This window comes from Ascaphus truei, unplaced genomic scaffold (genome assembly GCF_040206685.1).
Source record: "Ascaphus truei isolate aAscTru1 unplaced genomic scaffold, aAscTru1.hap1 HAP1_SCAFFOLD_2026, whole genome shotgun sequence".
In the NCBI taxonomy this organism is placed as follows: domain Eukaryota; kingdom Metazoa; phylum Chordata; class Amphibia; order Anura; family Ascaphidae; genus Ascaphus; species Ascaphus truei.
The window spans coordinates 1-12,500 of NW_027454934.1; the positions used below are offsets into that span (position 1 = coordinate 1).

At 54.0% G+C, this 12,500-nt stretch overlaps 1 protein-coding gene across 1 annotated transcript in view; it reads left to right on the top strand.

Annotated features, from left to right (window-relative positions):
- Window positions 1-838: 838 nt before the first annotated feature.
- TOMM40 (translocase of outer mitochondrial membrane 40) overlaps window positions 839-12,500 on the top strand; it is a 45,768-nt gene continuing 34,106 nt past the window's right edge. The window contains exons 1-3 of the mRNA XM_075582202.1: window positions 839-995; window positions 2,070-2,171; window positions 4,010-4,115. Coding sequence (XP_075438317.1) covers window positions 852-995; window positions 2,070-2,171; window positions 4,010-4,115 — 352 coding nt within the window. The 5' untranslated portion in view covers window positions 839-851. The remainder of the gene's footprint in view (window positions 996-2,069; window positions 2,172-4,009; window positions 4,116-12,500) is intronic.

Sequence of the window (12,500 nt, forward strand, 5' to 3'; positions counted from 1 at the left end):
TGCGCTCTCCTGACCCCTGCGCGCCCCTCTCTCTCTCGCTGCGCTCTCCTGACCCCTGCCCTCTCTCTCTCGCTGCGCTCTCCTGACCCCTGCGCCCCTCTCTCTCTCTCGCTGCGCTCTCCTGACCCCTGTGCGCCCCTCTCTCTCTCGCTGCGCTCTCCTGACCCCTGCGCCCCCCCTCTCTCTCTCGCTGCGCTCTCCTGACCCCTGTGCGCCCCTCTCTCTCGCTGCGCTCTCCTGACCCCTGCGCGCCCCTCTCTCTCTCGCTGCGCTCTCCTGACCCCTGCGCCCCTCTCTCTCTCGCTGCGCTCTCCTGACCCCTGCGCCCCCCTGTCTCTCGCTGCGCTCTCCTGACCCCTGCGCCCCTCTCTCTCTCGCTGCGCTCTCCTGACCCCTGCGCCCCCCTCTCTCTCGCTGCGCTCTCCTGACCCCTGCGCGCCCCTCTCTCTCTCGCTGCGCTCTCCTGACCCCTGCGCCCCTCTCTCTCTCGCTGCGCTCTCCTGACCCCTGCGCCCCCCTGTCTCTCGCTGCGCTCTCCTGACCCCTGCGCCCCTCTCTCTCTCGCTGCGCTCTCCTGACCCCTGCGCCCCTCTCTCTCTCGCTGCGCTCTCCTGACCCCTGCGCCCCCCTCTCTCTCTCGCTGCGCTCTCCTGACCCCTGCGCGCCCCTCTCTCTCTCGCTGCGCTCTCCTGACCCCTGCGCGCCCCTCTCTCTCTCGCTGCGCTCTCCTGACCCCTGCGCCCCCTCTCTCTCGCTGCGCTCTCCTGACCCCTGTGCCCCTCTCTCTCTCGCTGCGCTCTCCTGACCCCTGCGCCCCCCTATCTCTCGCTGCAGAGTTATTTCCCGGGCAGATGGAGGGGGTGAAGCTGACGGTGAATAAGGGGCTGAGCAATCACTTCCAGGTCAATCACACGCTGGCGCTCAGCACCGTCAGCGACTCCAGCTACCACTTCGGGGCCACATACGTGGGCACCCAGCAACTGAGCAGCACGGAGGTAAGGGGACCACTGCCCCCCATACAATATCTCCCCCCTCTCCTCTTCTCCCCCCTCCCCACTCTCCTCTTCTCCCCCCTCCCCACTCTCCTCTTCTCCCCACTCTCCTCTTCTCCCCACTCTCCTCTTCTCCCACTCTCCCCTTCTCCCCACTCTCCTCTTCTCCCCCCTCCCCACTCTCCTCTTCTCCCCCCTCCCCACTCTCCTCTTCTCCCCACTCCCCCCTCCCCACTCTCCTCTTCTCCCCCCTCCCCACTCTCCTCTTCTCCCCCTCCCCACTCTCCTCTTCTCCCCCCTCCCCACTCTCCTCTTCTCCCCCCTCCCCACTCTCCTCTTCTCCCCCCTCCCCACTCTCCTCTTCTCCCCACTCTCCTCTTCTCCCCACTCTCCTCTTCTCCCACTCTCCCCTTCTCCCCACTCTCCTCTTCTCCCCCCTCCCCACTCTCCTCTTCTCCCCCCTCCCCACTCTCCTCTTCTCCCCACTCCCCCCTCCCCACTCTCCTCTTCTCCCCCCTCCCCACTCTCCTCTTCTCCCCCCTCCCCACTCTCCTCTTCTCCCCCCTCCCCACTCTCCTCTTCTCCCCCCTCCCCACTCTCCTCTTCTCCCCCCTCCCCACTCTCCTCTTCTCCCCCCTCTCCCCTCTCCTCTTCTCCCCCCCTGTCCTCTTCTCCCCTCCTGTCCTCTTCTCCCCCCCTGTCCTCTTCTCCCCCCTCTCCTCTTCTCCCCCCTCTCCTCTTCTCCCCCCTCTCCTCTTCTCCCCCCTCTCCTCTTCTCCCCCCTCTCCTCTTCTCCCCCTCTCCTCTTCTCCCCCCTCTCCTCTTCTCCCCCCTCTCCTCTTCTCCCCCCTCTCCTCTTCTCCCCCCTCTCCTCTTCTCCCCCCTCTCCTCCCCCCCTTCTGCCTCTTCCCTCGTCGTCCCCCCTTCTGCCTCTTCCCTCGTCCCCCCCCCCCTTCTGCCTCTTCCCTCGTCCCCCCCCCTTCTGCCTCTTCCCTCGTCCCCCCCCCTTCTGCCTCTTCCCTCGCCCCCCCCCCCTTCTGCCTCCTCTCCTCCTCCTCCTCTTCCTCACCTCCCCAGGCGTTCCCGGTCTTGGTCGGGGATTTGGATAACAGCGGCAGCCTCAATGCGCAGATAATCCATCAGCTCTCTCATCACGTCCGCTCAAAGATCGCCCTGCAGGTAATGATACCCCCCACGCAGCCCCCCCTTCCCCGCGCCGCGGCCCCCCCTTCACCGCGCCGCCGCCCCCCCTTCCCCGCGCCGCCGCCGCCCCCCCTTCCCCACGCCGCCTCGTCCCCCCCCTTCCCCACGCCGCCTCGTCCCCCCCCTTCCCCACGCCGCCTCGTCCCCTCCTTCCCCACGCCGCCGCCTCGTCCCCCCCTTCCCCGCGCCGCCGCCCCCCTTCCCCACGCCGCCGCCTCGTCCCCCCCTTCCCCGCGCCGCCTCGTCCCCTCCTTCCCCACGCCGCCGCCTCGTCCCCCCCTTCCCCGCGCCGCCGCCCCCCTTCCCCACGCCGCCGCCTCGTCCCCCCCCTTCCCCACGCCGCCTCGTCCCCTCCTTCCCCACGCCGCCGCCTCGTCCCCCCCTTCCCCGCGCCGCCGCCCCCCTTCCCCGCGCCGCCGCCTCGTCCCCCCCTTCCCCGCGCCGCCGCCCCCCTTCCCCACGCTGCCGCCTCTTCCCCCCTTCCCCACGCCGCCGCCACCCCCCCTTCCCCACGCCGCCGCCGCCCCCCTTCCCCACGCCGCCTCCCCACGCCGCCGCCTCGCCCCTTCCCCACGCCGCCACCCACTTCCCCCCCACTTCCCCACACCGCCCCCCACTTCCCCACGCCGCCGCCCCCCACTTCCCCACGCCGCCGCCCCCCTTCCCCACGCCGCCGCCCCCCTTCCCCACGCCGCCGCCCCCCTTCCCCACGCCGCCGCCCCCCTTCCCCACGCCGCCGCCCCCCTTCCCCACGCCGCCGCCTCGTCCCCCCCTTCCCCACGCCGCCGCCCCCCTTCCCCACGCCGCCGCCTCGTCCCCCCCTTCCCCACGCCGCCGCCCCCCTTCCCCACGCCGCCACCCACTTCCCCCCACTTCCCCACACCGCCCCCCACTTCCCCACGCCGCCGCCCCCCTTCCCCACGCCGCCGCCCCCCTTCCCCACGCCGCCGCCCCCCTTCCCCACGCCGCCGCCCCCCTTCCCCACGCCGCCGCCTCGCCCCTTACTTCCCCACGCCGCCCCCCACCTCCCCCCACTTCCCCACGCCGCCGCCCCCCTTCCCCACGCCGCCTCGTCCCCCCCTTCCCCACGCCGCCACCCCCACTTCCCCACGCCGCCTCGTCCCCCCCTTCCCCACGCCGCCACCCCCCTTCCCCACGCCGCCCCCCACTTCCCCACGCCGCCGCCCCCCTTCCCCACGCCGCCGCCCCCCTTCCCCACGCCGCCGCCCCCCTTCCCCACGCCGCCGCCCCCCTTCCCCACGCCGCCGCCTCGTCCCCCCCTTCCCCACGCCGCCACCCCCCCTTCCCCACGCCGCCGCCTCGCCCCTTACTTCCCCACGCCGCCCCCACTTCCCCCCACTTCCCCACGCCGCCGCCCCCCTTCCCCACGCCGCCTCGTCCCCCCCTTCCCCACGCCGCCTCGTCCCCCCCTTCCCCACGCCGCCACCCCCACTTCCCCACGCCGCCTCGTCCCCCCACTTCCCCACGCCGCCTCGTCCCCCCACTTCCCCACGCCGTCCCCCCACTTCCCCACGCTGCCGCCTCGTCCCCTCCTTCCCCACGCCGCCCCCCCTTCCCCACGCCGCCGCCTCGTCCCCCCCTTCCCGCGCCGACACCCCCCTTCCCCGCGCCGCCCCCCCCCTTCTCCACACCGCCCCGCCTCACTTCCCTGCGCCGCCGCCCCCCCTTCCCTGCGCCGCTGCCCCCCCCTTCCCCGCGCCGCCGCCCCCCCCCCCTTCCCCACGCCGCCTCGCCCCCTCCCCCCCTCTCTCTTCCAATGATATATTTCCTCCCATCTCCCTCGGTTCCCTCAGACACAGCAGTCCAAGTTTGTTAACTGGCAGCTGGACACGGAGTACAGGGGGGCCGACTTCACCGCCGCGCTCACTCTGGGGAACCCCGATATACTGGTGGGATCTGGTAAGGAGACAACGGCATTGGTGGGGGGGTGCGGGGGAGGAGTGCCCCTAACAGGGGAGTGCCCCTAACAGGGGAGTGCCCCTAACAGGGGAGTGCCCCTAACAGGGGAGTGCCCCTAACAGGGGAGTGCCCCTAACAGGGGAGTGCATCTTTACCTGACAGGGGCGTGCATAAGGGGTAGCGAGTAAAGGTTTATAAGCCAAATGAACGTGTAAGTAGAGCTGGGTAAATGGGCGGAACACCCAGCGCGTTTCATCAGAGGAGCTGTGGGTAGAAGCAGCGTTTAGCGGCTCCTGACTCGGAGCGACGTGTTCCCCTCGCACAAGCTTGTCGGCGATCTGAGTGGAGTATACGCTGGCATTTTCACCACCAATACAGCATATTATCCTCAACTTGTCCGCGCTGCCTTTAAACAGTTCTGCAGAACTTTTTTGGATTTAAGTCATTCCTCTGCTATCCCCGTCTCTCCCCCACCTTCCCCTATATTTATTTTAACGCATTTTGAGGGTTTTACTAGCTAATAGTGCGATTTTAAATTGTCTGTCTGTCTATATCTATATCTGGGGCGCTAGCACCCAGGCCATGGAACCACCGCACCAGTCTCCCCCAAACATCCCCCCGCTCCGGCAGCGGTAACCGGGGAGGGGGGAGTGACAGCCACATTACACCCACCTCCCTGATCGAGGAGAGCGGGAAGCCCCGCGCGCCAACCGCCGGACTTATGTCTTCACCGCCCTCCCTGTCACGGGAGACCAGCGCTTTTAACACCTTAATACCCGGGTCCTTTGAGCAAAGCGAGAGATAAAATAAATTGGGATTTATTTACAAAATGGACATAAACAGCTTGATCTCCGAATTAATACGAATAAACACTTACTGGGACGGGGCAAAACGAAATAAAATGTTCCCGGAACGAACTTCACAGAAATAAATCTCTAGGCACAAATTCCCAGGAGCGGGGTTTGTGCGCAAAACAGAGCGCGACACAGTCTTTGGCTAGTGGTGCTTCCCGCAACCACTCTTACTCCGCTGAAGGTAATCTTTTCATTCCCCCAATACCGGATTGCTTAGCAAATCCTTAGTCCTTACGAATACTGGAAGCTGGATACAGATCTTGGTTCCTATGTTGAAGTCTTTGTACCGCACGCTAAAGCTTAGATGAAATCTTTCACCGCATGATAATTCTCCCGGTTGGCTGCACGGACCTTTAAAACCACACAAGCGCTATCGGTATAATGTGCAGCCAATCACGGCGTGGCAATAACGCGTCCCACCTATTGGCAAGGTTTGCCAATACTTCATGGAGCCGGGCAGAAGCTTCGAGGTATGCTACGGTCATGCGCTAACTTCGCACCTGAGCCGCTTAGCATACCTAAACAAGCCCACTTCCCTGGCGACATGTTGTCTGCCTGTCCCCGGACACCTGGCAGGACAAACTGTTTACATTTACTTCCCTTCACTTAACACTTTGAAATGTCGGTACCTTTTAAAGTCTGGACTTTCCTAGACATTCTGGGGTCCTCTCAGCGTGACGTTCTAGAAGTCCTGACTTAATGTCTGCATGACTCACTGGCCGGAGTGGCTCACTGGCCGGAGTGGCTGGCCATATCTCTTGGAATCGCTGTACTTGTGAACCAAGTGTTTCCGATACTGCTCCGCCCGCTTGAATGTAAATGCCCTTGCTCTTATAATTTTAATTCACCAAAAAGAGGGGGACTTTCATGCATTACTTCTTATAAAAGTTTAAAATACGGAAACCATAACCGTTTTAATGATTACCCCCCAGACCTCTGCATAGCAACAATCGGAGCCTATCCAAAGTTAGCTTGCTGCTTATGTAGCCCTGGTAAGTTTATGGGCTATATTTCTATCCTCCTCCTGGCAGTAATTCCTGTGTAAGGGCAGGTTGCCAGGAGTTATCATGGGTTTCCCCCACCTCAAGCACTTGCCCTGAGATAGTGAAGGTAGGTCATCTGACTCTGTGTCCAATCAAGAGACACAGGGGCGGTGCCTGCTGAAACTATTTAGAGCAGTGCACTTCCTATTTAGGTGGTTCCTCTTGGGAGTTCTCCCTCTGGCATCGGAGTGGAGAGGGAGTTAGCCTGTGGAGTAGAGCTGTTAGATCTAGGTGGACCAAGTACCACTCACCCTGCATATGGGGTGGGGGAAGAGCTAGACCCACTCTGGGTGCCTTCGACCCAGAGTGGCATCAGGGGGACATCCTGAAGGACGACAGCTGGCTGTATGACTGTCCATGGTTGCTGTTGCTGCTGCTGAGACGCAATAAAGAGTTCCTATTTAAAGAGACAATGTGTGAGACTGGACTCTCTCATCCCTGGGAGGGGATTCTGCGGTAGGGATTCCACCCCATATCCCTGGGGCCTACAGCAGATGTAGGCGCTGCACCATTGAGGAGAACGAAGGCGAAACCCCAGAAACCTGCCCTGGTTCCCCAAATGTCACCGCGGGAAAACTCTGCCCTCCTGTTGCCAGCAGGTATGCACCACACTCGCCATGTAGCAAGAGAGTTAGCTCCCCCAGGGGACCCGATCTGAGGTTGGGGGGGGAAGACCCGTTACACTTATACGCTATGCAGCAAGCTGCCGTGTTTTAAAAACTTTTTTTTTCCTTTCTTGCGGTTGGCAGTGAAACACTCTTGCAATGCGCACACAGATACATTCCTGATACAATGTAACTCATGATAATTATGTGGTCCCCTTATGCTTAGCGGGACACACACAGATACATTCCTGATACAATGTAACTCATGATAATTATGTGGTCCCCTTATGCTTAGCGGGACACACACAGATACATTCCTGATACAATGTAACTCATGATAATTATGTGGTCCCCTTATGCTTAGCGGGACACACACATACATTCCTGTTACAATGTAACTCATGATAATTATGTGGTCCCCTTATGCTTAGCGGGACACACACAGATACATTCCTGTTACAATGTAACTCATGATAATTATGTGGTCCCCTTATGCTTAGCGGGACACACAGATACATTCCTGTTACAATGTAACTCATGATAATTATGTGGTCCCCTTATGCTTAGCGGGACACACAGATACATTCCTGTTACAATGTAACTCATGATAATTATGTGGTCCCCTTATGCTTAGCGGGACACACAGATACATTCCTGTTACAATGTAACTCATGATAATTATGTGGTCCCCTTATGCTTAGCGGGACACACAGATACATTCCTGTTACAATGTAACTCATGATAATTATGTGGTCCCCTTATGCTTAGCGGGACACACAGATACATTCCTGATACAATGTAACTCATGATAATTATGTGGTCCCCGTATGTTTAGCGGGACACACACAGATACATTCCTGTTACAATGTAACTCATGATAATTATGTGGTCCCCGTATGCTTAGCGGGACACACAGATACATTCCTGTTACAATGTAACTCATGATAATTATGTGGTCCCCGTATGCTTAGCGGGACACACACAGATACATTCCTGTTACAATGTAACTCATGATAATTATGTGGTCCCCTTATGCTTAGCGGGACACACACAGATACATTCCTGATACAATGTAACTCATGATAATTATGTGGTCCCCTTATGCTTAGCGGGACACACACATACATTCCTGTTACAATGTAACTCATGATAATTATGTGGTCCCCTTATGCTTAGCGGGACACACAGATACATTCCTGTTACAATGTAACTCATGATAATTATGTGGTCCCCTTATGCTTAGCGGGACACACAGATACATTCCTGTTACAATGTAACTCATGATAATTATGTGGTCCCCTTATGCTTAGCGGGACACACAGATACATTCCTGTTACAATGTAACTCATGATAATTATGTGGTCCCCTTATGCTTAGCGGGACACACAGATACATTCCTGTTACAATGTAACTCATGATAATTATGTGGTCCCCGTATGCTTAGCGGGACACACAGATACATTCCTGTTACAATGTAACTCATGATAATTATGTGGTCCCCGTATGCTTAGCGGGACACACAGATACATTCCTGTTACAATGTAACTCATGATAATTATGTGGTCCCCTTATGCTTAGCGGGACACACAGATACATTCCTGTTACAATGTAACTCATGATAATTATGTGGTCCCCTTATGCTTAGCGGGACACACAGATACATTCCTGTTACAATGTAACTCATGATAATTATGTGGTCCCCTTATGCTTAGCGGGACACACAGATACATTCCTGTTACAATGTAACTCATGATAATTATGTGGTCCCCTTATGCTTAGCGGGACACACACAGATACATTCCTGATACAATGTAACTCATGATAATTATGTGGTCCCCTTATGCTTAGCGGGACACACACAGATACATTCCTGTTACAATGTAACTCATGATAATTATGTGGTCCCCTTATGCTTAGCGGGACACACAGATACATTCCTGTTACAATGTAACTCATGATAATTATGTGGTCCCCTTATGCTTAGCGGGACACACAGATACATTCCTGTTACAATGTAACTCATGATAATTATGTGGTCCCCTTATGCTTAGCGGGACACACAGATACATTCCTGTTACAATGTAACTCATGATAATTATGTGGTCCCCTTATGCTTAGCGGGACACACAGATACATTCCTGATACAATGTAACTCATGATAATTATGTGGTCCCCGTATGCTTAGCGGGACACACACAGATACATTCCTGTTACAATGTAACTCATGATAATTATGTGGTCCCCGTATGCTTAGCGGGACACACAGATACATTCCTGTTACAATGTAACTCATGATAATTATGTGGTCCCCGTATGCTTAGCGGGACACACACAGATACATTCCTGTTACAATGTAACTCATGATAATTATGTGGTCCCCTTATGCTTAGCGGGACACACACAGATACATTCCTGATACAATGTAACTCATGATAATTATGTGGTCCCCTTATGCTTAGCGGGACACACACATACATTCCTGTTACAATGTAACTCATGATAATTATGTGGTCCCCTTATGCTTAGCGGGACACACAGATACATTCCTGTTACAATGTAACTCATGATAATTATGTGGTCCCCTTATGCTTAGCGGGACACACAGATACATTCCTGTTACAATGTAACTCATGATAATTATGTGGTCCCCTTATGCTTAGCGGGACACACAGATACATTCCTGTTACAATGTAACTCATGATAATTATGTGGTCCCCTTATGCTTAGCGGGACACACAGATACATTCCTGTTACAATGTAACTCATGATAATTATGTGGTCCCCGTATGCTTAGCGGGACACACAGATACATTCCTGTTACAATGTAACTCATGATAATTATGTGGTCCCCGTATGCTTAGCGGGACACACAGATACATTCCTGTTACAATGTAACTCATGATAATTATGTGGTCCCCTTATGCTTAGCGGGACACACAGATACATTCCTGTTACAATGTAACTCATGATAATTATGTGGTCCCCTTATGCTTAGCGGGACACACAGATACATTCCTGTTACAATGTAACTCATGATAATTATGTGGTCCCCTTATGCTTAGCGGGACACACACAGATACATTCCTGATACAATGTAACTCATGATAATTATGTGGTCCCCTTATGCTTAGCGGGACACACACAGATACATTCCTGTTACAATGTAACTCATGATAATTATGTGGTCCCCTTATGCTTAGCGGGACACACACATACATTCCTGTTACAATGTAACTCATGATAATTATGTGGTCCCCTTATGCTTAGCGGGACACACAGATACATTCCTGTTACAATGTAACTCATGATAATTATGTGGTCCCCTTATGCTTAGCGGGACACACACAGATACATTCCTGTTACAATGTAACTCATGATAATTATGTGGTCCCCGTATGCTTAGCGGGACACACAGATACATTCCTGATACAATGTAACTCATGATAATTATGTGGTCCCCTTATGCTTAGCGGGACACACACAGATACATTCCTGTTACAATGTAACTCATGATAATTATGTGGTCCCCTTATGCTTAGCGGGACACACACAGATACATTCCTGTTACAATGTAACTCATGATAATTATGTGGTCCCCTTATGCTTAGCGGGACACACACAGATACATTCCTGTTACAATGTAACTCATGATAATTATGTGGTCCCCTTATGCTTAGCGGGACACACAGATACATTCCTGATACAATGTAACTCATGATAATTATGTGGTCCCCTTATGCTTAGCGGGACACACACAGATACATTCCTGATACAATGTAACTCATGATAATTATGTGGTCCCCTTGTGCTTAGCGGGACACACACAGATACATTCCTGATACAATGTAACTCATGATAATTATGTGGTCCCCTTATGCTTAGCGGGACACACAGATACATTCCTGATACAATGTAACTCATGATAATTATGTGGTCCCCTTATGCTTAGCGGGACACACACAGATACATTCCTGTTACAATGTAACTCATGATAATTATGTGGTCCCCTTATGCTTAGCGGGACACACAGATACATTCCTGTTACAATGTAACTCATGATAATTATGTGGTCCCCGTATGCTTAGCGGGACACACAGATACATTCCTGTTACAATGTAACTCATGATAATTATGTGGTCCCCTTATGCTTAGCGGGACACACAGATACATTCCTGTTACAATGTAACTCATGATAATTATGTGGTCCCCTTATGCTTAGCGGGACACACACAGATACATTCCTGTTACAATGTAACTCATGATAATTATGTGGTCCCCGTATGCTTAGCGGGACACACAGATACATTCCTGTTACAATGTAACTCATGATAATTATGTGGTCCCCTTATGCTTAGCGGGACACACACAGATACATTCCTGTTACAATGTAACTCATGATAATTATGTGGTCCCCTTATGCTTAGCGGGACACACACAGATACATTCCTGTTACAATGTAACTCATGATAATTATGTGGTCCCCGTATGCTTAGCGGGACACACACAGATACATTCCTGTTACAATGTAACTCATGATAATTATGTGGTCCCCTTATGCTTAGCGGGACACACAGATACATTCCTGTTACAATGTAACTCATGATAATTATGTGGTCCCCTTATGCTTAGCGGGACACACAGATACATTCCTGTTACAATGTAACTCATGATAATTATGTGGTCCCCTTATGCTTAGCGGGACACACAGATACATTCCTGTTACAATGTAACTCATGATAATTATGTGGTCCCCTTATGCTTAGCGGGACACACACAGATACATTCCTGTTACAATGTAACTCATGATAATTATGTGGTCCCCGTATGCTTAGCGGGACACACACAGATACATTCCTGTTACAATGTAACTCATGATAATTATGTGGTCCCCGTATGCTTAGCGGGACACACAGATACATTCCTGTTACAATGTAACTCATGATAATTATGTGGTCCCCTTATGCTTAGCGGGACACACAGATACATTCCTGTTACAATGTAACTCATGATAATTATGTGGTCCCCTTATGCTTAGCGGGACACACACAGATACATTCCTGTTACAATGTAACTCATGATAATTATGTGGTCCCCGTATGCTTAGCGGGACACACACAGATACATTCCTGTTACAATGTAACTCATGATAATTATGTGGTCCCCTTATGCTTAGCGGGACACACAGACAAAATACATTTATAGCACTGCAGCCAATACCGGACTGCAGAGCTGACACTCTACATTCCCAATATGACTCAGGGGCACCCAGCCGGGCATAATATCTTTATTTACTGGCCTGGGTACCCCTTCACCTTCACACCTCCCCACCTCAAACTGTAGGGGCTGTCCTAATTGCCCCAACTGGCGGTTTGACTGACCGCACAGCTCTTGAGGTTACAGAGTCAACAGGACTGTCCTTGCGGGATAGTCCGTCCGCATTTCCGTGCTCGCTGGATAGTGACATGAAACTCTTGCAGGGCGAGACTCCAGCGCAGCAGCTTGCGGAGTGCCCATACAATCACCAGACATTTTTTTTTCTATCGTGGCATAAGCCACTTCCCTGGGTAACAATTTGTGTCTCAGGTACACCACAGGATGCTCTCCTCCTCCTCCCCCACCTGGTTGAGCACAGCACCGATCCCATTGTCAGAGGTACATCAGTCTGCATCAGTACATCAGTCTGCACCAAGAACTTTTTAGCATAGTCTGGTGCAGCTAAAATAGGGGCACTGGCCAGGGCGGTCTTCAGAGCCTCAAATGCAGTTTCACAGGGTGTCACGGTAGCTTGTGACAGGGTATAATATACACCAAATATCTGGGCTGAATTGAACACGACTTAGATATAATAAATATAGTTTATTCCTTAAAGAAAGAGAACACACA